At 39.6% G+C, this 17,632-nt stretch overlaps 1 protein-coding gene across 3 annotated transcripts in view; it reads right to left on the bottom strand.

Annotated features, from left to right (window-relative positions):
- Positions 1–16,007, bottom strand: part of Fggy (FGGY carbohydrate kinase domain containing) — a 377,144-nt gene extending 361,137 nt beyond the window's left edge. For 2 of the 3 annotated variants that reach the window (XM_069987161.1, XM_069987164.1), the window contains exons 1-2: positions 15,911–16,007; positions 14,337–14,460 (exon numbers count right to left, since the gene is read on the bottom strand). In XM_069987161.1, coding sequence (XP_069843262.1) covers positions 14,337–14,358 — 22 coding nt within the window. In that variant the 5' untranslated portion in view covers positions 14,359–14,460; positions 15,911–16,007. The remainder of the gene's footprint in view (positions 1–14,336; positions 14,461–15,910) is intronic. The other variant, XM_069987162.1, reaches the window with a different exon arrangement.
- Between the last annotated feature and the right edge of the window lie 1,625 nt (positions 16,008–17,632).

The raw sequence follows: 17,632 nt of genomic DNA, 5'->3' as shown, positions 1-17,632 counted from the left end.
ACCTGACACTTGTCCCAGATGCACCCACCACTGACTGCCATTTGGCAAGCCCCTTCACCGATGTCTCCATTTCCAAGCATAAAGTGAGGTGTATGAATTATGCAGAACTTACTCCAAGGAGTTATTGTGATGATTAAAGGAAGTAATGGATATAATGGAGCTTCAACAGCAAAAATCTCTTTATAAATAAAAGTAAACAGTACAGTTATCACCAAAGATACTATAGGTGATGTGTTTCTCTGGCTCACCTGTGCTTTTATCACTGAATCACATCCTGATACATCAGTCTTTGCACTTGTATCATCTATTCCTAGGTATTCTCACCATCTCTAAATGCATAATATCTACAAAACAAATATTCAGTTTTTCGGTAACAAAACATGAGACTGAAAACATGTTCTCTGATTTTAAAAATTGTCAGGCTTACATTGCTATGGTCTGAATGTCTATGTCTTCCCCAAATTCATTTGTTGATGGTGTTAAAAAGCAGGGCCTTTGCAAGGTGATTCAGTCATGAGGCCAGGGTCTTTATGAATGGGACTAGCATTCTTATCAAAGACGATGAGGAGCTGAACACTGTCGCTCATGTCTATAATCCTAGCTACTCAAGAGGCAGTGATCAGGTGGATCACAATTCAAGGCTAACCCAGGCAAATCTCAACAGGCATAGTCATTCATGCCTGTGATTCCACCTACACAGGAAGCTTAAGTAAAAGGGTCCTGGTTCAGGCTGGCACAGGCAAAAACCGCAACAACCTACCCGGAAAATAGCTAAAGTCAAAAGAACATGGGATATAGCTCAAATGGTAAAGGACCTGCTTAGCAAATGTGAGGCTCTGAGTTTAAACCCCAGGGAAAAGGGGGAGGGTGGGAAGGAGGGAAGAAAAAAGAGGTGAAAGGGAAGGGAGGGGTGGAATGTATGATTTCTGCCATTTATGCAATGAATTGCTAAAAAGATCCATCTTCCACTGATAGAAAACCTTTAGAGAGAAGCAGTCATAAACAAATCCAGGACTGTCTCAGCCAGAGATAAACTCTTGCTACCATACTTGAAAGGACCAAGACTTCTATACTAACTAATCAAGCTGCTCAGCCTCTGCTAACCTTGAATAAGCTTATAAGTCCATTTATAATGGGACACCTAAGACAATTATTAGAAATGCTTTCTCTACGCTCTGATTTATTGCACTTGCTTGTCTACAAACAAGCACAATACAGTGAAATGTGGAAATAGAGGAATAACTGGGTGGAGAATTAATACACAAATTGTTAAAAGAAAATTGTTGCTGGACACCTGTGGCTCACATCTATAATCCTTGCTACTCAGGAGGCTGAGATCTAAGAATCAAGGTTCAAAGCTAGCCAGGGTAAACATCCCCAAGACTCGTATCTCCAATTAAACAGCAAAATGCAAAAGTAGAGGTGTGTCCCAAGTGTAGAGTCCCAGATGTGGGGGGGGAGCGGGGGGGGGGGGAAGGGGGAGGGAAGGGAGAGGGAATGGGTAGAGAACTTAGAGCAAAAGGAACTGAGTTTAAGACCCTGCATTGGCACAAACAATAAATAAAGTAATTGTAAGGATTTTTTCAGAGAGTTTTAGAAGAACTGTAAACAAGTCTTCTGTATGGCTTTGTGACTGGTGTACCATGCCTCTCATCAGGGCAGTCTCCTTCCCTGACAGAAGTTCCTTCCACAGGAAGGAAGATGGAGAGGAAGTCCATGCAGATGAGTACCTATTCATCACTTCCTCCCAAATGGCCAGTTTACCTTTTCCAAACACAATTGAAATCCAAGGTCACTAAAAACACAAGTTTGGGTTTGATGATCACTTGTGCTAGAATCTAGAAGCAGAAAAACCTAAGAACAAGCATAACAGAGAACTCATTCCTAAGTCTAAATGCAAAGTTAGTTTATTTGAGGCACTGATATGCCCATTACAAAGTTATGTCCACAACGGGAAAAAGTGTATGTATACTTAGTGACTTATTGTCACATGTACTCCTCTGTCAGGGACTTGAGTTCTGAATAATTTCAGTATGTATGTAGTTTCTCCTTCATTGTGGTTGATTTGCTAAGATAACTAACTATAAAGTAATTTTCTACAGAGCTAATTGGACTTTTAATGCAATACTGAGATCCGCAGGTTTTCTGAGAAAGCCACTCAAATTAAGTCAACAGAAGATCCTACCAACCTTAATGAATATTGTCAAATGTAGGCAAATTCACAATGGGCTCAGGTAAAGCTGAAGCATAATGGACAAAGAGAAAACAAGGTACATAGCAAGCTTATAGCAAACACAGGAGTTATTCCTCCATGTACTTCCCTTAAGATTAAGGGACTAAAGTCATTTAGGGGAAAATGAAAACTTAAGGAAACTGAGGCCTGGTGGAGGCAACTCAGAAATATGGTTCTTAGAAACATCTTTACCATCTTGCTTCAAAGAGAGACAACAGGATGCATTCCTTCCCAAGGGATGCATTCCTCACCCCAAGAATTAACACTTGTCTGACAGGATATATGACTTCCTGAGAAAATTGCTTCTCTAAACTGAAGTCTCCTGCCCCCAAATGCAGATAGCAGGGCGCCTCCTTATGTCAAGGATAAGAATCTGCTTTATGGCCACATGCATTGTTTTACCTGGAAACACAAAAAGTAATACCAGGTGTGGTTACAGCAAAAACAAAACATCTATCTTTACATAACGTTGAAGCCAGACCCTCTGCCTTTACCGTATAGGCTCAAGGAGTGCTGTGTGTGTGTGTGTGTGTGTGTGTGTGTGTGTGTGTGTGTGTGTGTGTCTGTGTCTGTGTCTGTGTGTCTGTGTCTGTGTCTGTGTGTCTGTGTGTGTGTGTATGTGTCTGTGTGTGTGTCTGTGTGTGTGTGTCTGTGTGTGTCTGTGTCTGTGTCTGTGTGTCTGTGTCTGTGTCTGTGTCTGTGTGTCTGTGTCTGTGTGTCTGTGTGTATCTGTGTCTGTGTGTGTCTGTGTCTGTGTGTGTCTGTCTGTGTGTCTGTGTCTGTGTGTCTGTGTGTCTGTGTCTATGTCTGTCTCCCTATGAGAGCACCCACACTCTTATAGTATGCCCCTACCATCTGCTTATCTGTATGTCTGCTCTACTGCTTGTTTATTAACTCAATATATAAAGCTCCACCAAGTTTTCTTAATCATGACTTGTCCTGAAATTCTTATTCTGTGATCCAAGTCAAGGACCCTACGTGAAAAGTTCCTACCTTTAAAGGGAAATTTCATGAAACCTCACCTGTATCCAATGACAAAGCTACAAATCCATTCTCAACAGTATGCAAAACTTCAGTGCCAAGGTAGAGACTAGCTAAGTTCTTGAGACTACTCTTGTATTTGCCTATTTGTGAAACATGGCCAAGTAGCTTTAAGGCTCAATGTGGAGGCCAAAAGAATGAGTTCACTGAAGACCAAACATTGGGGACAGTCTACCAGCTCACAAACATGGCCCTGTCAAAATTATCATAGAAAGAGAAGCAGAGTGAATACATATAAAAGTAGGAAATGTAAATCAAAATAATACTGATATAATTTTATTCTGAACAGATGAACAAAGTTGAAGTTGTGATATGATAATATCTAATTTGTATGAGTGTAAAGAAATACTGTGCATAAGAAAGTAACTCATGAATCAGTTTGAGAATAAGTTGGCAATATCTAACAATATTCTTATTTTTTTTGTTGTTGGTCCTGGGGTTTGAACTCAGGACCTGGGCACTCTCCCTGAGCCTCTTTTGTGCTCAAGCTTAGTGCTCTACCACTTGAGCCACAGCAACACTTCTGGCTTTTTCTGAATAGTTGACTGGAGATAAGAGTCTCACAGACTTTTCTGCCTGGCTGGCTTCGAACCATGATCCTTGTATCTTAGTCTCCTTAGTAGCTAGGATTACAGGCATGAGCTTCCGGCCCCTGGCTCTAACAATATTTTTTAATATACTTTTTTACTGAACAGATTGTCTATTAAGAACTGGTACATGGCTCACCATAAAGGTATACAAAAATATCTGCTACAGTATCTTTTATAATTGTAAGAGTACAACTAAAAAAAACTATGGAAACAAATTAGATACTTATTAGGAGTCCATTTTCCAAATTAATAACCAGCTGCCATTACAAAGAACAAGGCACTAAAGAAACATGGTAATCATCCATGATTAACTAAAAAAAATTAAGTTTTTAGATGGTACCATATGACCCTGCTTCTATGACTTTTTCAGAATGATAAAGTCCCTCAGAAACACTGACCCCAAAGTATAGTCTCAGAAGAATAGCAACGAAGCCTCCTGGGGATGGGTTAGAAATGCAAATTCTGTGGGTTCAATCTGGTTTCCATGCTCAGCAACTTGTGCTTTGAAAAACCTAGATAATCCTGAGAGATGTCAAGTTTGGGAGCCACTGTATTGTATAAAAACATTTGAGAGCTACTTTATCATCTAAAGATCTAATTAGTAAGAGTTCAGGAAAAATACACAAAACTCTGTTGCTGGAATGACACTCAGGAAAAAGAAATGGATTGAAGGTTGGAGGGTGTTTAACTCTATTGCTCTGTGTTTCTCAGTTTTCACGATGAGCAACTACTACTATTACTACTAGAAACTCTTCCTTGTTCAGAGCTCAGCTGAGCTTTGCCCTATCAGCTAATTTTCCTCCACAGAATCATCCAAACAGCCTTTAGACCCCTTTAGGCAGACAGTATGCCTTGAAATGTATTAAGATGATGCTTACAACCTACAATTGAGTCTTGGCTCTGTGTTATGCATTTTCAGTCTCAATAACCGTTCCCCCATGACAGGTGATATTTGTTTTTCCCACTAAGAGATTCAGGAAATGAGTAAAATACTTACTATATTTAACTGGGATGCCCGTCGGTCACTCATGTCCTACAACGTTGTGTGGAGCTATGGCAGGTGTATGCATGGCCAGTAGGCCTTCTCTTTCTCTCTACCTCATCAGAGGCCCTAGGACAGAAACACCTGTCCAACCCCACTGAACTCTAACACCACGAAAAATGTGCTTCTGAAGGGAGAAGAGCAAGGCAGCCTGTAGTAAAGGCAGCAAATGACTATCCCCTACCCCCTTTCCCTGAGAGATCACCCCTTTGGGATAGCTATGACCATATAAGGCAGCAAAATTCCCCCAAATCCTGGAGGTTATAAAAGGTCACCTGAGACAACAACCGGGCACTTCTTCTTACTTCCTCTCACTTGGAGAGAAGGGGTCTTGCCAGACTCCTTACTGGCAATAAACCTTTCCTTTGTTCTTCCTACCTGGGTCTGTGTGGTTTTCTGGCAAAGTCTAATTTACTCTAACACAGCCCAAGTGTCTTCCCAAGCTGTCATGGACGGGAATCTTTCCTCAAAAGTTCATTAGAAAGTAGTGTTTTGTTTTACCAATAAGTACATTCACATGAATTCACATTTTTCTTAAACATCCTTATCTTGTGAGCCAATCTTCATCTGAGATCAACATACTTCTTAATATCTATTTTGTGCCAGGCAAGTGATACCAGAGATGTCTCAGATGGCCTGGCAGAGTCACTGCCTGCCTGCAGCACTACAGGCTCTGCACTCATACATAGGAAATGAAGGCCCTGAGCAGGTCACAGAGCCAGTGAGCCACAGAGGAAAACCTTACCTTTTTCTTATTACCATGGGACAAGGCAATTTTAAAACATCCCAATAGTAACCCTATTGCAACTTATTTTTTTTTAAGGGAGGTTGGTCAGGGGGCTTGAACTCAGGGCTTAGGCATTCTCCCTGAGCTTTTTCCACTCAAGGCTAGCACCACTTCCGGCTTTCTAGTGGTTAATTGGAGATAAGACTCTCATAGACTTTCCTGCTCCTGCTGGCTTTAAACTGCAATCCTCAGATCTCAACCTCCTGAGAAGCTCTGCTTACAGGCAGGAGCCAGAAGTTCCTGGCTTATTCAAAGTTGTCACATAATTCTATAAGCACAGAATGTGGTAAACTAGACATGATCTGGCTCAATAATCATTCTTGATTTTATAGAATTGTGTTCTTTATTTTATCTACATCCCCCATACTAAATCAGCAACTGATTCCATTTTTAATCTGTCTCCCAGACCCAGTTAGCAGAATCCAAGTGACTTAGCTCACAACATCATCTGCAACTGATTTGGTTCCAAATCCAGATGGCGAAGGATAGGCAATACATTTAGCTTGAATGATTTCTGTTTCTCTCTCCCAGTGCTCCATGAAGCCAGACCACACAAACATCATATTTATGTACTTTCCCTATGACCTCTGAATCAATGGTCATTTATGTTAATCAGGACTTCCTAATAATTTCAGATGATTAAAGGGACTACAGGAGCCTACAAGGGAAAATATGCCTAGTCTGGGAAGAAAATAGAATTTCCCTTCAAACATCAAACCTACTTCTCCTCAAACATACTATCTGGATGTTTTGCTCCTATCTCAGTAAGTGTCTCTACCTTCCCCTCTGACATTGTAGCAAATATTAACAGTTGTCTTTGATTCCATGTTCAAGTGATGCTCAGATTCCCAAACTTCTCCACTATATAAATGTTCTCTTCCTTCTCTCCCTGTTGTGTTCTAGCCTCTACATATGAGTCTCTGCAGCTGTCTAACCCTCTATTTGGGTTTCAGACTGAAGAGCCCTTGCCAAAGGCACCAAGAAAAGAGGAGAATAAGGTCTGTCTCCACCTGAGGAGTCGGCTGAAACCAGGTGTATCTCTTGATCCAAAGTTATCCAGAGAGCCTTCTCTGCGTGATTTCTCTTTTTAGAATCTGTTAACTATTCTTTCTCTTGTCCTGTTAGGTCTAGGGATACAACAGTCCTACTGTTATTTGCCCCAGATAATTCAGGTTACCCTTGCCTTCTGAATGGTTCCTTTGCTGAATATTATTTTAATTTGAATGCATCTTATGCTCCCTTATGACATACTTACGTTACAGGTCTGATGTGTTTTTTTTTAAAGAATGCCTGTTATCTTCAATCAGTCCCTTCATAAATTTTCTTTAAAAATTACAAATGAAAGCCTCTTCTTCCAGCCAAAGTGAAGTAACAACAAGAACTGTATTCCCTCACCAATGATTTAAGAAACAGAGAAAATAGTACGGAATTAAATGTGCCTCAGGCATCAGATATCAGGCAACAATGACTGAAGAAAAAAAAAAAAAACCTGAGGTAAATTCTGCAATTGCTCTAGCAGAAGGTTTGAGTATTCAGATCATGCCACAGTAAAGAGCCAAACCAAGAAGTCTTCCTTCATGGAGGAAACAGAGCAGAGAAGGTATGGAGAAGAGAAAGGCTAGAATCTTGAGGCAGAATGTAAGAGCAGCAAGAGCTGTGCAAGAGATTTCCAGAGAACTTGAGAGGATACTCTTCAATAATCCAAGAGATAAGTAATCACTGTAACAGATGAGGAAACTGAGGCAGAAGCAAAATAAGGCACTAAAAGTAAATAGTTGGTGCAATTCAAAGAAAGCTAGTAACAATGTTTTTCCTATCAGCATGGGTAGAAAACCTTCTACCTCATGAAAGTACAGAGGATTCCCCTCAATAGTAACAAGAATGAACCCAAGTTTAATGCTACTCAAGGGCACCTAAGAAAGCATAAAGAAAAACACAAAATGATCAAGTTGTTTACAAATAATATGTTCAGGCCATAGCACAAATCTCATGTGAATATTCAACAAATACAACAAAAAGTAAGAAGAAAAAATTATAGCCCAGTAAGGTAAAAATATATAATGTCTGATCTAAAAAATTTCTTAGCATGCAAAGAAGCAAGAAAAAAAATCATCCAAAATGATAAATGATAAACCTGATAGAACTGGAAGAAAGAGGAGAAAACAGTTTCCATAATGATATTTCTGAACCTAAAAGTTCATAAAGGAACTGGGCATGGTAGTGCACACCTATAATCCCAGCATACAAAGGAGAGGGAGGAGGATCTAGACTTACTTTGAGGCCAACTTGAACTATATAAACATAGTAAGTTCCAGATAAGCCTGAGCTGCACAGACTGCCCACATGCTCATGCACGCATGTGCACATGCACACATGTGCACACACACATTCAGATACATAAATCTCAACTTTCCAAAGTTGAAATTCTAAAATAATGTCTGATAGAAAAAAAAAGTAGTGACCTTCAATTAATAGGTAACAGGAACTGAAATAGGTAATAAGAACTATCAAAATATAATAAAGGAAAAATATTGTAATAAAGGAATGGAGCATCTGTGAACTTTGGAACAACATCAAAAGTCCTAAGAATTGTCAAATTGTCACAGAAGCTAAGGACAAAAAATAAGAGCCAAAAGAAATATTGGAAGAAATAACAGCCAAAATCTTCCAAATTTGAAGGAAATTATGAAACAGCATATTTTTAAAATCTCAATGAATCTGAAGCACAAAATATGACAAGCAAACAAAACCAAGAAACATCATAATAAGCTTTTCAAACCCATTTAAAAAAATAGAAGAAGGAAAACCTCACAAGGAGTCTGATGGAGAAAAAGGATATTACATACAAAGAAAAAAGGTAAGAATGATAACAAATTTCTCATCAAAATACTGCAAGCTAGAAGACAATAGAACATGGTCCTTGAAATATAAAAAGGAAGATGCTTTCCATGTAAGTTCTTTATAGCAGAAAAAAATATTTCAAAACTCAAGGTAAAATAATTTTTTCAGACATCATACAAAAAGGGGAAAAATCAGGGGAAAAATCACCATCAGCAGAACTGCACTACAGGAAGCAGGGAGAAAAATGACATTGTAGAGAAATCTGGACAGGTTAAAAAGCATAGCGTAATTATATAAGTAAGTCTAAACATATTCTAAAAAACAGTTTTCTTAAATTTCTTAAGGTAATAATTGATTTAAGCTAAGTAAAAAAAAAACATGAATTTAAGATTTAAATGCATGTAGAAGCAAATCAGGAGCACAAAGTCTAAGAGGAAAGAATGGGAGCGAAGAATATGATACATACTCTTAAACATTTGTTGTATATGTATTCATAGAGGATCATTAACTCTGATAAGTTAAAGATGACTGCTATAAACCCTAAAGTGACAACTAAAGTAATCACAAAAAGATGGAATGAATAATCTGCAAAAAGGCAGAATAAGAAGGAAAAGGGAATAAAATATAGATGGGAAAAATGGAAGAAAAATAACAAGGTGGTGATTTGAAATCACCTGTATTAAGTAAAATAGTCTAAACATCCCCAGTTACCAGATTGGGGATTTACTGGATTATCAGAGCTTGTTTTTATTTAGTGTAACTAAATGCTGTTACAAGAAACCCACTAGAGGTAGGCACCAAAAGCTAATGACTTACTATAATCTTAGTTACTCAAGAGTCTGAGATCAGAGGATCACAATTCAAAGCCATTGTGGGCAGAAAAGTCCTCAAGATTCCATCTGTATTTAACCAGCAAAAGGCCTGGCTGGATATATATAGCTCAAGGGTTAGATCATAAGCCAAGAGCAAGAAAATTGAAAGAATATAAAGCACTGAATTCAAACGCCAATACTGGCACATAAAGGAAGAAATGAAAAAGAAAATGAAGGAAGGAGGATGGGAGGAAAGAAGGGAGAGGAAGACAAAGGGAAGGAGCGAAAATGGAGGGAGAGAAATAAGGAGGGAGAAAAAAAGAGGAGGAAGGAAAAAAGGAGGAAAGGAACAATATAATATCAATAATTAAATATAAATAAAATAAATTTTCAAATCAAAAGATATAGAATAAAAGAAAAGGGCTCAACTACATATAGCCTGTAATAGATTCACTTCACCTTTAGGAACATATATAGGTTGAAAGTGATAAGAGAGAAAAAAGTATTTCATGAAGATGGAAAAAAAAATTAGTAGGAGTAGGTATGCTTAAACCTGACAAAACAGACTTTAAATCAAAATAGTAACAAGAGACAGTAAGGGTATTTTGTAATGATAAAGAAGTGAGTTCAACAGGATATAGCAATTCAACTATAAATATAGCAAACATCAGACCACCTAAATATTTAAACAAATATTAACAGATGTGAAGGAAGAAATGTAGAGAAAAACAATAAGAAACTATTGGAACCTAAAAGACCTTTTTAGTTAGAACACTTTTCCATTCTCCCCAAAGGCACACTAGACATCCTCCAGGACAGCTCATATCTTAATCCTAAACAAATCTTAACAAAGTTAAGAAAACTGAAATCATTATCAAGTAAAATCGACAAATACATTGAAATTACACATACAAGGGAAATTAAGTGAAAGAGAGAAATCAAGAAATACCTTCAGATTCAATTGGAAACAACATGCAAAACCTTATAGTAGGTAGTAAAAGCAGTTTTATGAGGGAAATATATGGCTATAAATGCCTACAGATAAACAAAATTGGCTAAAAGTTTGTCTGGAAAGTGCAAGTCCCTGAGTTCAAACACTGGGGAAAAAAAAGAAATGAAAACACACACACACACACACTCTCTCTCTCTTCAGAGTTCATCCTAATAGAAGTTGTGAAATTGTTCAGAATATACTGTGAGCATCTATGGAATTATCACAATGAAACCTCCTGGTACTATTAATGTAAGGTAATAAAAGAAAATCATTCAACATAATCAAATGAGTAACCATCTTGTAATATAAGAATGCTATACCATATGCAAACCAGTAAGTGTGATATCACATTAACAGATTAAAGGATAAAATCATATGATCATCTCAATAGATTCAGCAAAAGCAGAAGGCAAAATTCACATACTTTCCTGATAAACTATCAACAAATGGGATATAGAAGGAATATACCTCAAGTTAATAAAGGCCAAATATGATAGTCATATAGTCCTGTTATCAATGCTGAGGAACTGGACAAACTTCTTCCAAAGAAGACCTACTAAATGCCCAATTGGGAAATAAAAAGGTGCTTACCATAACTAGTCAATGAGATATCACCCCACACTTGTTATAAAAGTCTAAGGATAACCAGCATTGGTGTGGAAAAAAAGAGAACCTATATACTACTTCTAGTGGGAAGATAATCCATAAAGCTTTTAAGAACACCACTATGGAGGTTTCTAGAAGAAAGAAAAATTATAAATATATCTATCATATAATCTAGCAATCTTACTTCTGACTCTATAGCCAAAAGAAACATAATCACAATCTTAGAAGTGTCTAAACACTTATGATCGCTGTAGCATCATTCACAGTAGCCAAAAGAAAAAAGAAAAAAATTAATGTCCACAGGTGAATGAACAGAGGGAAATGTGGTACATACATAAAATAGAATACTACTTAGCTTCCAAAATGGATTATCCACCATGTTCAACAACATGGATGAACCTAGATAGAAAATCAAACATAGCCCTCCACACCCAATCACAAATCAAAGATATAGGGGAAAAAACCCTCTACTGAATATTCTCTTGTTATTTCCTAAAGCATAAAGTATGACAACTATTTATACGTCCTTTACATTGTATGGATATTACAAGTATTATGGATATAATTTAAAGCATACAGGAGAAAGAGAACTGGAAGAATGATAGAAGGATGGTATAATTAGGAATGAAGTGTAAATGTGTGGAAATATAGCAATGAAATCTTCCCCCCAGTATTACTAATATAAGTCAGTGTGTCAAAATACACAGAAGGTTATGCATAGGATACAGGCAATACTATACCACTTTAATTAAGAAACTTGAGCATGGTAAGTTTGGGGATCTGCATAGAAGTGATCCTCCACAAATAATCAGTGACACTGAAACTGCCTGTTATTTCTTCTATACGAAATCTAAAATGTCCAACTCATTGAGACAGTACATGGTTGTGGTTGCCAAGAGCTGAGTGTGGGAGGTATGAGATGTCAGGCAAAGAATACAAAGTTCAACTTAAAAGATGAACAATTTTTTGACGTCCAATTACAAGACTGGTAACTAAAGTTAATCATAATTCATTGTGTATCTGACATTTGCTAAGAGAGTAGAGCTGAAGTGTTTTCCTCACAAAAGGAAAAGAATAATTGTGAGATAATGGACCTGTCAAGTACTTTGATGGCAGTAAATATTTCAAAATGAAAACATAGATAAAATTCTGTTGTACAATTTGAAAGTGTATCATTTTTATTAGTCATACTTCAATAAAGCTGGGGCAGGAGATTAAACAAATAACCTGAACAGCCCAAATTAATGGTTAATGCAGCACCATCCCAAAAGCTGGGCTCCAGGTAGACTCAAAGAAGGGCAAGAGTAGAGCTGACTAATACAGGCATTCTCCATTCTCGTTCATTTTCTCACTCTCATTATGTCTCTCTCTCCCTCTTTCCCTTCTCTTCTTATCCTTCTTTCTCTCTCTTTCTCCTTCTCCCTCTCTCCCCCTTTCTCTCCCCTTTCCTCTCCCCTCTATTTCTTTTTCTCCTTCCTTCCCTCCCTCCCTCCCTCCCTTCCCCCCTTCCCTCCCCCCCTTACCCATCATCAGGAACTTCTGAAACCACAAACCAATATAAATCTGTCCTGTTTCAAGTTGTTTTTCACTGGTGTTTGTCTCAGAACAGAAAGTCTTACTACCACAAATCTTATATCCATCAAATCAAATGACTTGGTACTTAACACCCTACTCCCAGCAACAAAAACAACTCCAGGCCCAGATGGCTCACTGGTAAATTCTACTAAACATTTAAGGAAAAAAATAATACCAATTTTACTTCAACTCCTACAGAAAATCGAAGAGGAAAAAATACTCCCCAGCTCATTCTATGAACCCAGAATTACCTAGAGAATAAAACATAGAAAATGCAAGGACAGAAAACTACAAGTCAATATCCATCATAATACTGCTAAAATCCATTAAATTTCAGCAAATATAATTCAATAATACATTAAAAGGATAATGTGATCTGACCAAATGCAATTATCTCAAGAATTCAAGATTATTTTAAAATTCAAAAACAAAATCAATGATGTAATTCATCAAATCAGGTCTTTTTAACAATATGATTTCAACAGTTAACAGAAAAAGTAACTGACAAAATACAATATCCATTGCCAAGAAAAAAAAAAACTCAGAAAAATAGGAATAGAATGAAACTTCTAAATCTAATAAAGGGCTTCTACAAAAAGAAATACAGGTAACATTCAATGATCAAAAAATAAATGGCGGTCCCTCGGATCAGGATCAAAGTAAAATCTGGTTTATCACCATCCATCCAATATGTGTAGAACTGAGACAGGAAGATTACAAGTTCCAAGACAGTAAGACCCCCATCTCAAAGGTAAAATAAATTCTCACCAGGTAACTGATGGCTTACACCTAGCTACTCAGAAGACAGATCTAAGGATCACAGTTCAAAGCCAGCCTAGGTAGGAAAGACTTATCGCCCATTAGCCACCAAACAGCTAAAAATGGAACTGTGGCTCAAATGTTCATGTCATAACCAAAAAATACCTTAAATCATGGATTTAAGATTAAACTAAAAACAATAAAACTTCTTTAGCAAAGAGAAAAGCATGATCCATTAAAAAAAACTGATTAAAAATTGCTTTTCAAAAAATTAAACCTCATCAAATTCAGAACTCTGCCTTTTCTTGAGGGAGGGGGACTTGAATTTGGGGATCCACACTTGCTAAGCAAGCACAGTTCTACTAGGGTCATTCTCCCAACCCATTGTTAGTTTTAATTATATTATTATAGAAAGTTAACACCAAGAATGTATCAAAATGGGAAAAAATAATTGAACATTACATAATAAAGAACTTAAGATAACCACACTAAAGGACCTATCCAAGGTTAATAAAAAGAAAATGCCCATGGTATTATTTGATAGCTCTTCATCTAGATTGTGATGGTGATTCCAAGAGATCTTGCGCGCTAACAAAACTTCTCAAGTTAGACATTAAACACATAGTTAAGATATTCCTCAATAAAGCTGCTACAAAGTACCCAGTTGAAAATATCCTCTCTCTTTCTTGATTGCTTCTTTATCCTCTGTCTTCAGTTAGTAATCTATCCCTAACCATCCTCATTGCCATTATTATCATCACCCTAACCAATATCTCACTGGCATGACTACCATACTCTCTAGTCTTCCCTACTCTATCCTCCACCATGCAGCCAGAACTAACTTTCTAACATAAATACCCAGTGCATCACTGACTGCCTTAGAGATTGATTTCAAACTCCCTCAAGAAGATTCACTAGACCTTCAAATCTGGCACTTTCACTTTCCTTTGTCTCCTATCTGAGGATGTCTCACCTCACCCTGTCCTGCCCAGGCTTACAGATCAAGTATATTGCATTACTAAATGAAAGCTTAAAAGCAGAGATAAAGACTCTTACCATCTTTACTTCCCCAGGGCATACCACAGTGCTGAGCCCAGAGTGTGTGCCATGAGTGAACAAATAAATGAAGAGTTGAGTTGGAGGACCTCTTCAATACCACTGGGTTTGATTCTAGGTCCTTCTATTACAAAAAGACAGACAGGTGGGAAGTTAAGTGCCCTCTGTAGTACAATCTAGTAAAATAATCATTTCAAATCCCTTGGAGAATTGAAGTGGGGCCAGGGGGAGCTAAAATCTTCTACCTGTGGGTTTAAGAGTAGGACATATTACCTTAAATTGTTTTAAAAGCAGATGGTAATTGACTGTGATTTGAACTATGTAAAAGGTTAGGGAAAGGGAACCTTATTCGGGGAAAAAAAAAAAAAAAAAAAAAACAGAAGGCCCACGACAAAAATTAACAGGCTGGAAGAAGGCCAGTTTTTCCAGTAAGTTTCTCAACTTTATCTAGAAAAGCTCTCAATATTCTACTCTCTGGGTTATTCTCATCTCCCAATACAAAGTTTTGACTTCCAAATCCAGCCAGGGAGTCTTCCTTCCTCTCATAATCAGTCTCCAAGCTCTTCTCACCCTCTCTGTTAAATCCCTCAAATCATCTTGAAGAAGAGGCATCTGGGCCTCCCACTATGTGGTCCCCCTCAGCTGGCCCCTGCTAGAGCCAGGCCAGTAGCCATCAGGTCAGGGGCCAAGCATGAGGACCTCATTAGCACAAGACTCCCAGAAGACAGAGCAGCAGTCATCTGGCTGGAAGACTCAGCAAAACATGGAGGGGGGGAGAGGGAATCAGGACATACACTTGGTGCATCATAGACAGGAAAAGGGAAAAGAGTAAGCAAAAGTCAAGAAAAAAAATCTAGCCACGAACTAAGAGAGGTCCCTTCTTTCTTATTGACTGGCAATTCAAAAGCACAATGGCATGGAGCCTTCAGAACTGACATCTGAAACGCATTCTCTCATAGCTTGGTCTTATCTGAGTCTTTCACTTAGGGATGAAAGTAAGTGTTAAGACATACTAGGTGATTTTAGTGGAAAAGAGCCCATGGTTAGGAAAATTCACTAGGCTGCATCTTGTGGACTCTCAACCGGGACGGGGAGGAGGGGGCATCCATAAAAATGGAAACCTTTCCTATCTAGGAGATCTGAGCCCAAGGATGATCCCATCCACACCAACTTGCGCCTCAAACATGATCACAAGCTGCTGCAGGCTCTCCAGGCACAAGTAGCATGGGTCTTGTACAGAAGGCCTGAGCAGCCAGACTTGAGTGAAGTCTCCAGAAATGCCTGGGTTGGAGGAAAGGGAGCAACTGAGTCAACTGGCCGGTAGTCGGAAGGACGGACGCTGCTTCCAGACAGCTCCAGGCCAACCCTTCCCCTGAAGGCAGCCGCCTCCCCCAGGCGCGGGCACGAGCGACTCCGGGGAGCCGAGGCCTGGCGGGAGTGAGACTCAAGAGATGGGAGTGGAGAGCGCGAAGAGGCAAGCACAGGCCCACGGGCTGCGGGCTACGGAACCTTCTCCGGGCCTTGCAAGCGGAGGCCCCGGGTGCCCACGTGCGACTGGGGGGAGAGTCACTTACTTGTCCAATCGGAAATTACATTCTAGCTAGCGGGGCCTGCCGGCTGCGGCGCCGAGAACCCCTGCTCCCCGCGGGGCGGTCCCGCGCAGCCCGCGGCCCCGCCCCACGCCGGCCACGCCCCCGTGGGGGGGGGCCGAGGCCGCTGTAAGGCGCTTCCCGATTGGCCCTTTAAACCGGGTTCACGATTGGCCAGCGCCTGTCAGCCCCGCCTGTTCCCATCCCAAAGCCCAATGGGGCGTGGACCACCCACTTCCTGGCTCCTCCCGCCCCGCCCTGGCGGGGTGGAGGCGTGGCTTTGTCAGCCCTGGCTGGGGCTGTCCCCCTCCCTCTGGGGTTCATCTCCCGCGGGATTCCCGGGAGCAGCTCCGCAGCCCACGACGGTCTCAAGTGTGCTTCCTGTAACCCCGCTCCTCAGGCGCTCGCTGAGCTGGTCTCCATAAAATCCAAGCAATTCCTGAACACTTACTTGGTGCCAGGCCTTGTTCTCCCTGCCGCACAGGATTTCACTTTTCTAACCCTGTGGCTTACACACTCAGTGTGTAAGATCTCCAGGAGGGACGGGAGTTTTTACAGTGTGGTAGGGGCCAGACACATCAACCTAATAATCCTCATGTCCCTAACTTTTCCAGTGAGCTACTTGTTCTTCTGCTTACTTATCCATCCAGGGAGTCCAGAACACTTAGCTTTTCCTAAGAAACCAGAGGACAAATTCCTCCTGTACTCCTATCTAAACTATTTCCATTTAAAAAAGGGGGGGGGAGGGTAGGAAGTGGGGGGAGGAAGGTAGGTTCCTTGGCTGAAGGAACTTGAGATTTGGTGATTTAGGAGTCTTGAGTGCAAAATCTTTGTTCTCCTACAAAGGAGGCTGAGGCTCAAGAAAGAGAACATCTTTCCCAGAACACACTAGATGTGGAAGGAGTCGTTGAAATTACTTCACTGAGGCACTCTTGTGTGCCAGATTGTCTGCTATCTATACAATAACTCCCAAAGTAAGCAGATGCTCTTTACTTGGACTCATATGTGAGGACCCTGGCTTAGTGAGGCTGACAGCACACAGTCCATGGTAAGTGTTACAGGCATGTTGAAAATCTGGGTCTGGATTTCCTTACATTTCCAACAGTTATCCAAAGAACTGGCTGAAGACTCAGATCTATTACTTAGCACCATGTGAATCAAGTGTACAAAAAGAAAAATAACAATTAAGCTCACCTCATCCTCCCAGAGCATTAAGCAGATGCTTTACAAAACATCAAATGCTGAATACACATAAAATATAGCTTCCAAATCTTCCTCTGTGGACCCCAGGAGTGGAATCAGTCATATATGTTGATTGTCTCATAAGCTATGGCAGGAGGTCTTGGCTTGGCTAGACTTGAATGAGTGTGAATTTGCTGTCTGGCCTTTATGGATGGTTCTCTCTCTAGGTCTTTAGGTATTCATCTTTAAAAAAGGTTTTCCTCTTATGGCCATACTATCCAATAGCAACGGAACTTCACCAGCCATTCTGGATCACCAAAGGACCTCAGAAATTAAAGCCACAATTGGTAAAGCAACAAAGAATGGACAAGTAAATCAAGAAAATATGCCATATATATATGCAATGGAATTTTACTCATCCAATGCAAGAATGATATATCATTTGCAAAGAAAAAATAAGAGTGAAATAAGTCAGGCCCAAAGAGACAAAGGACCCATGTTTTCTATCCTATGTGGAAGTTAGAT

Source organism: Dipodomys merriami, unplaced genomic scaffold (assembly GCF_024711535.1).
Source record: "Dipodomys merriami isolate MVZ:Mamm:240054 unplaced genomic scaffold, mDipMer1.0.p SCAF_34, whole genome shotgun sequence".
NCBI lineage: Eukaryota > Metazoa > Chordata > Mammalia > Rodentia > Heteromyidae > Dipodomys > Dipodomys merriami.
Note: the sequence above shows the minus strand (reverse complement) of the source record. Positions and strands in the feature narration are given on the sequence as shown.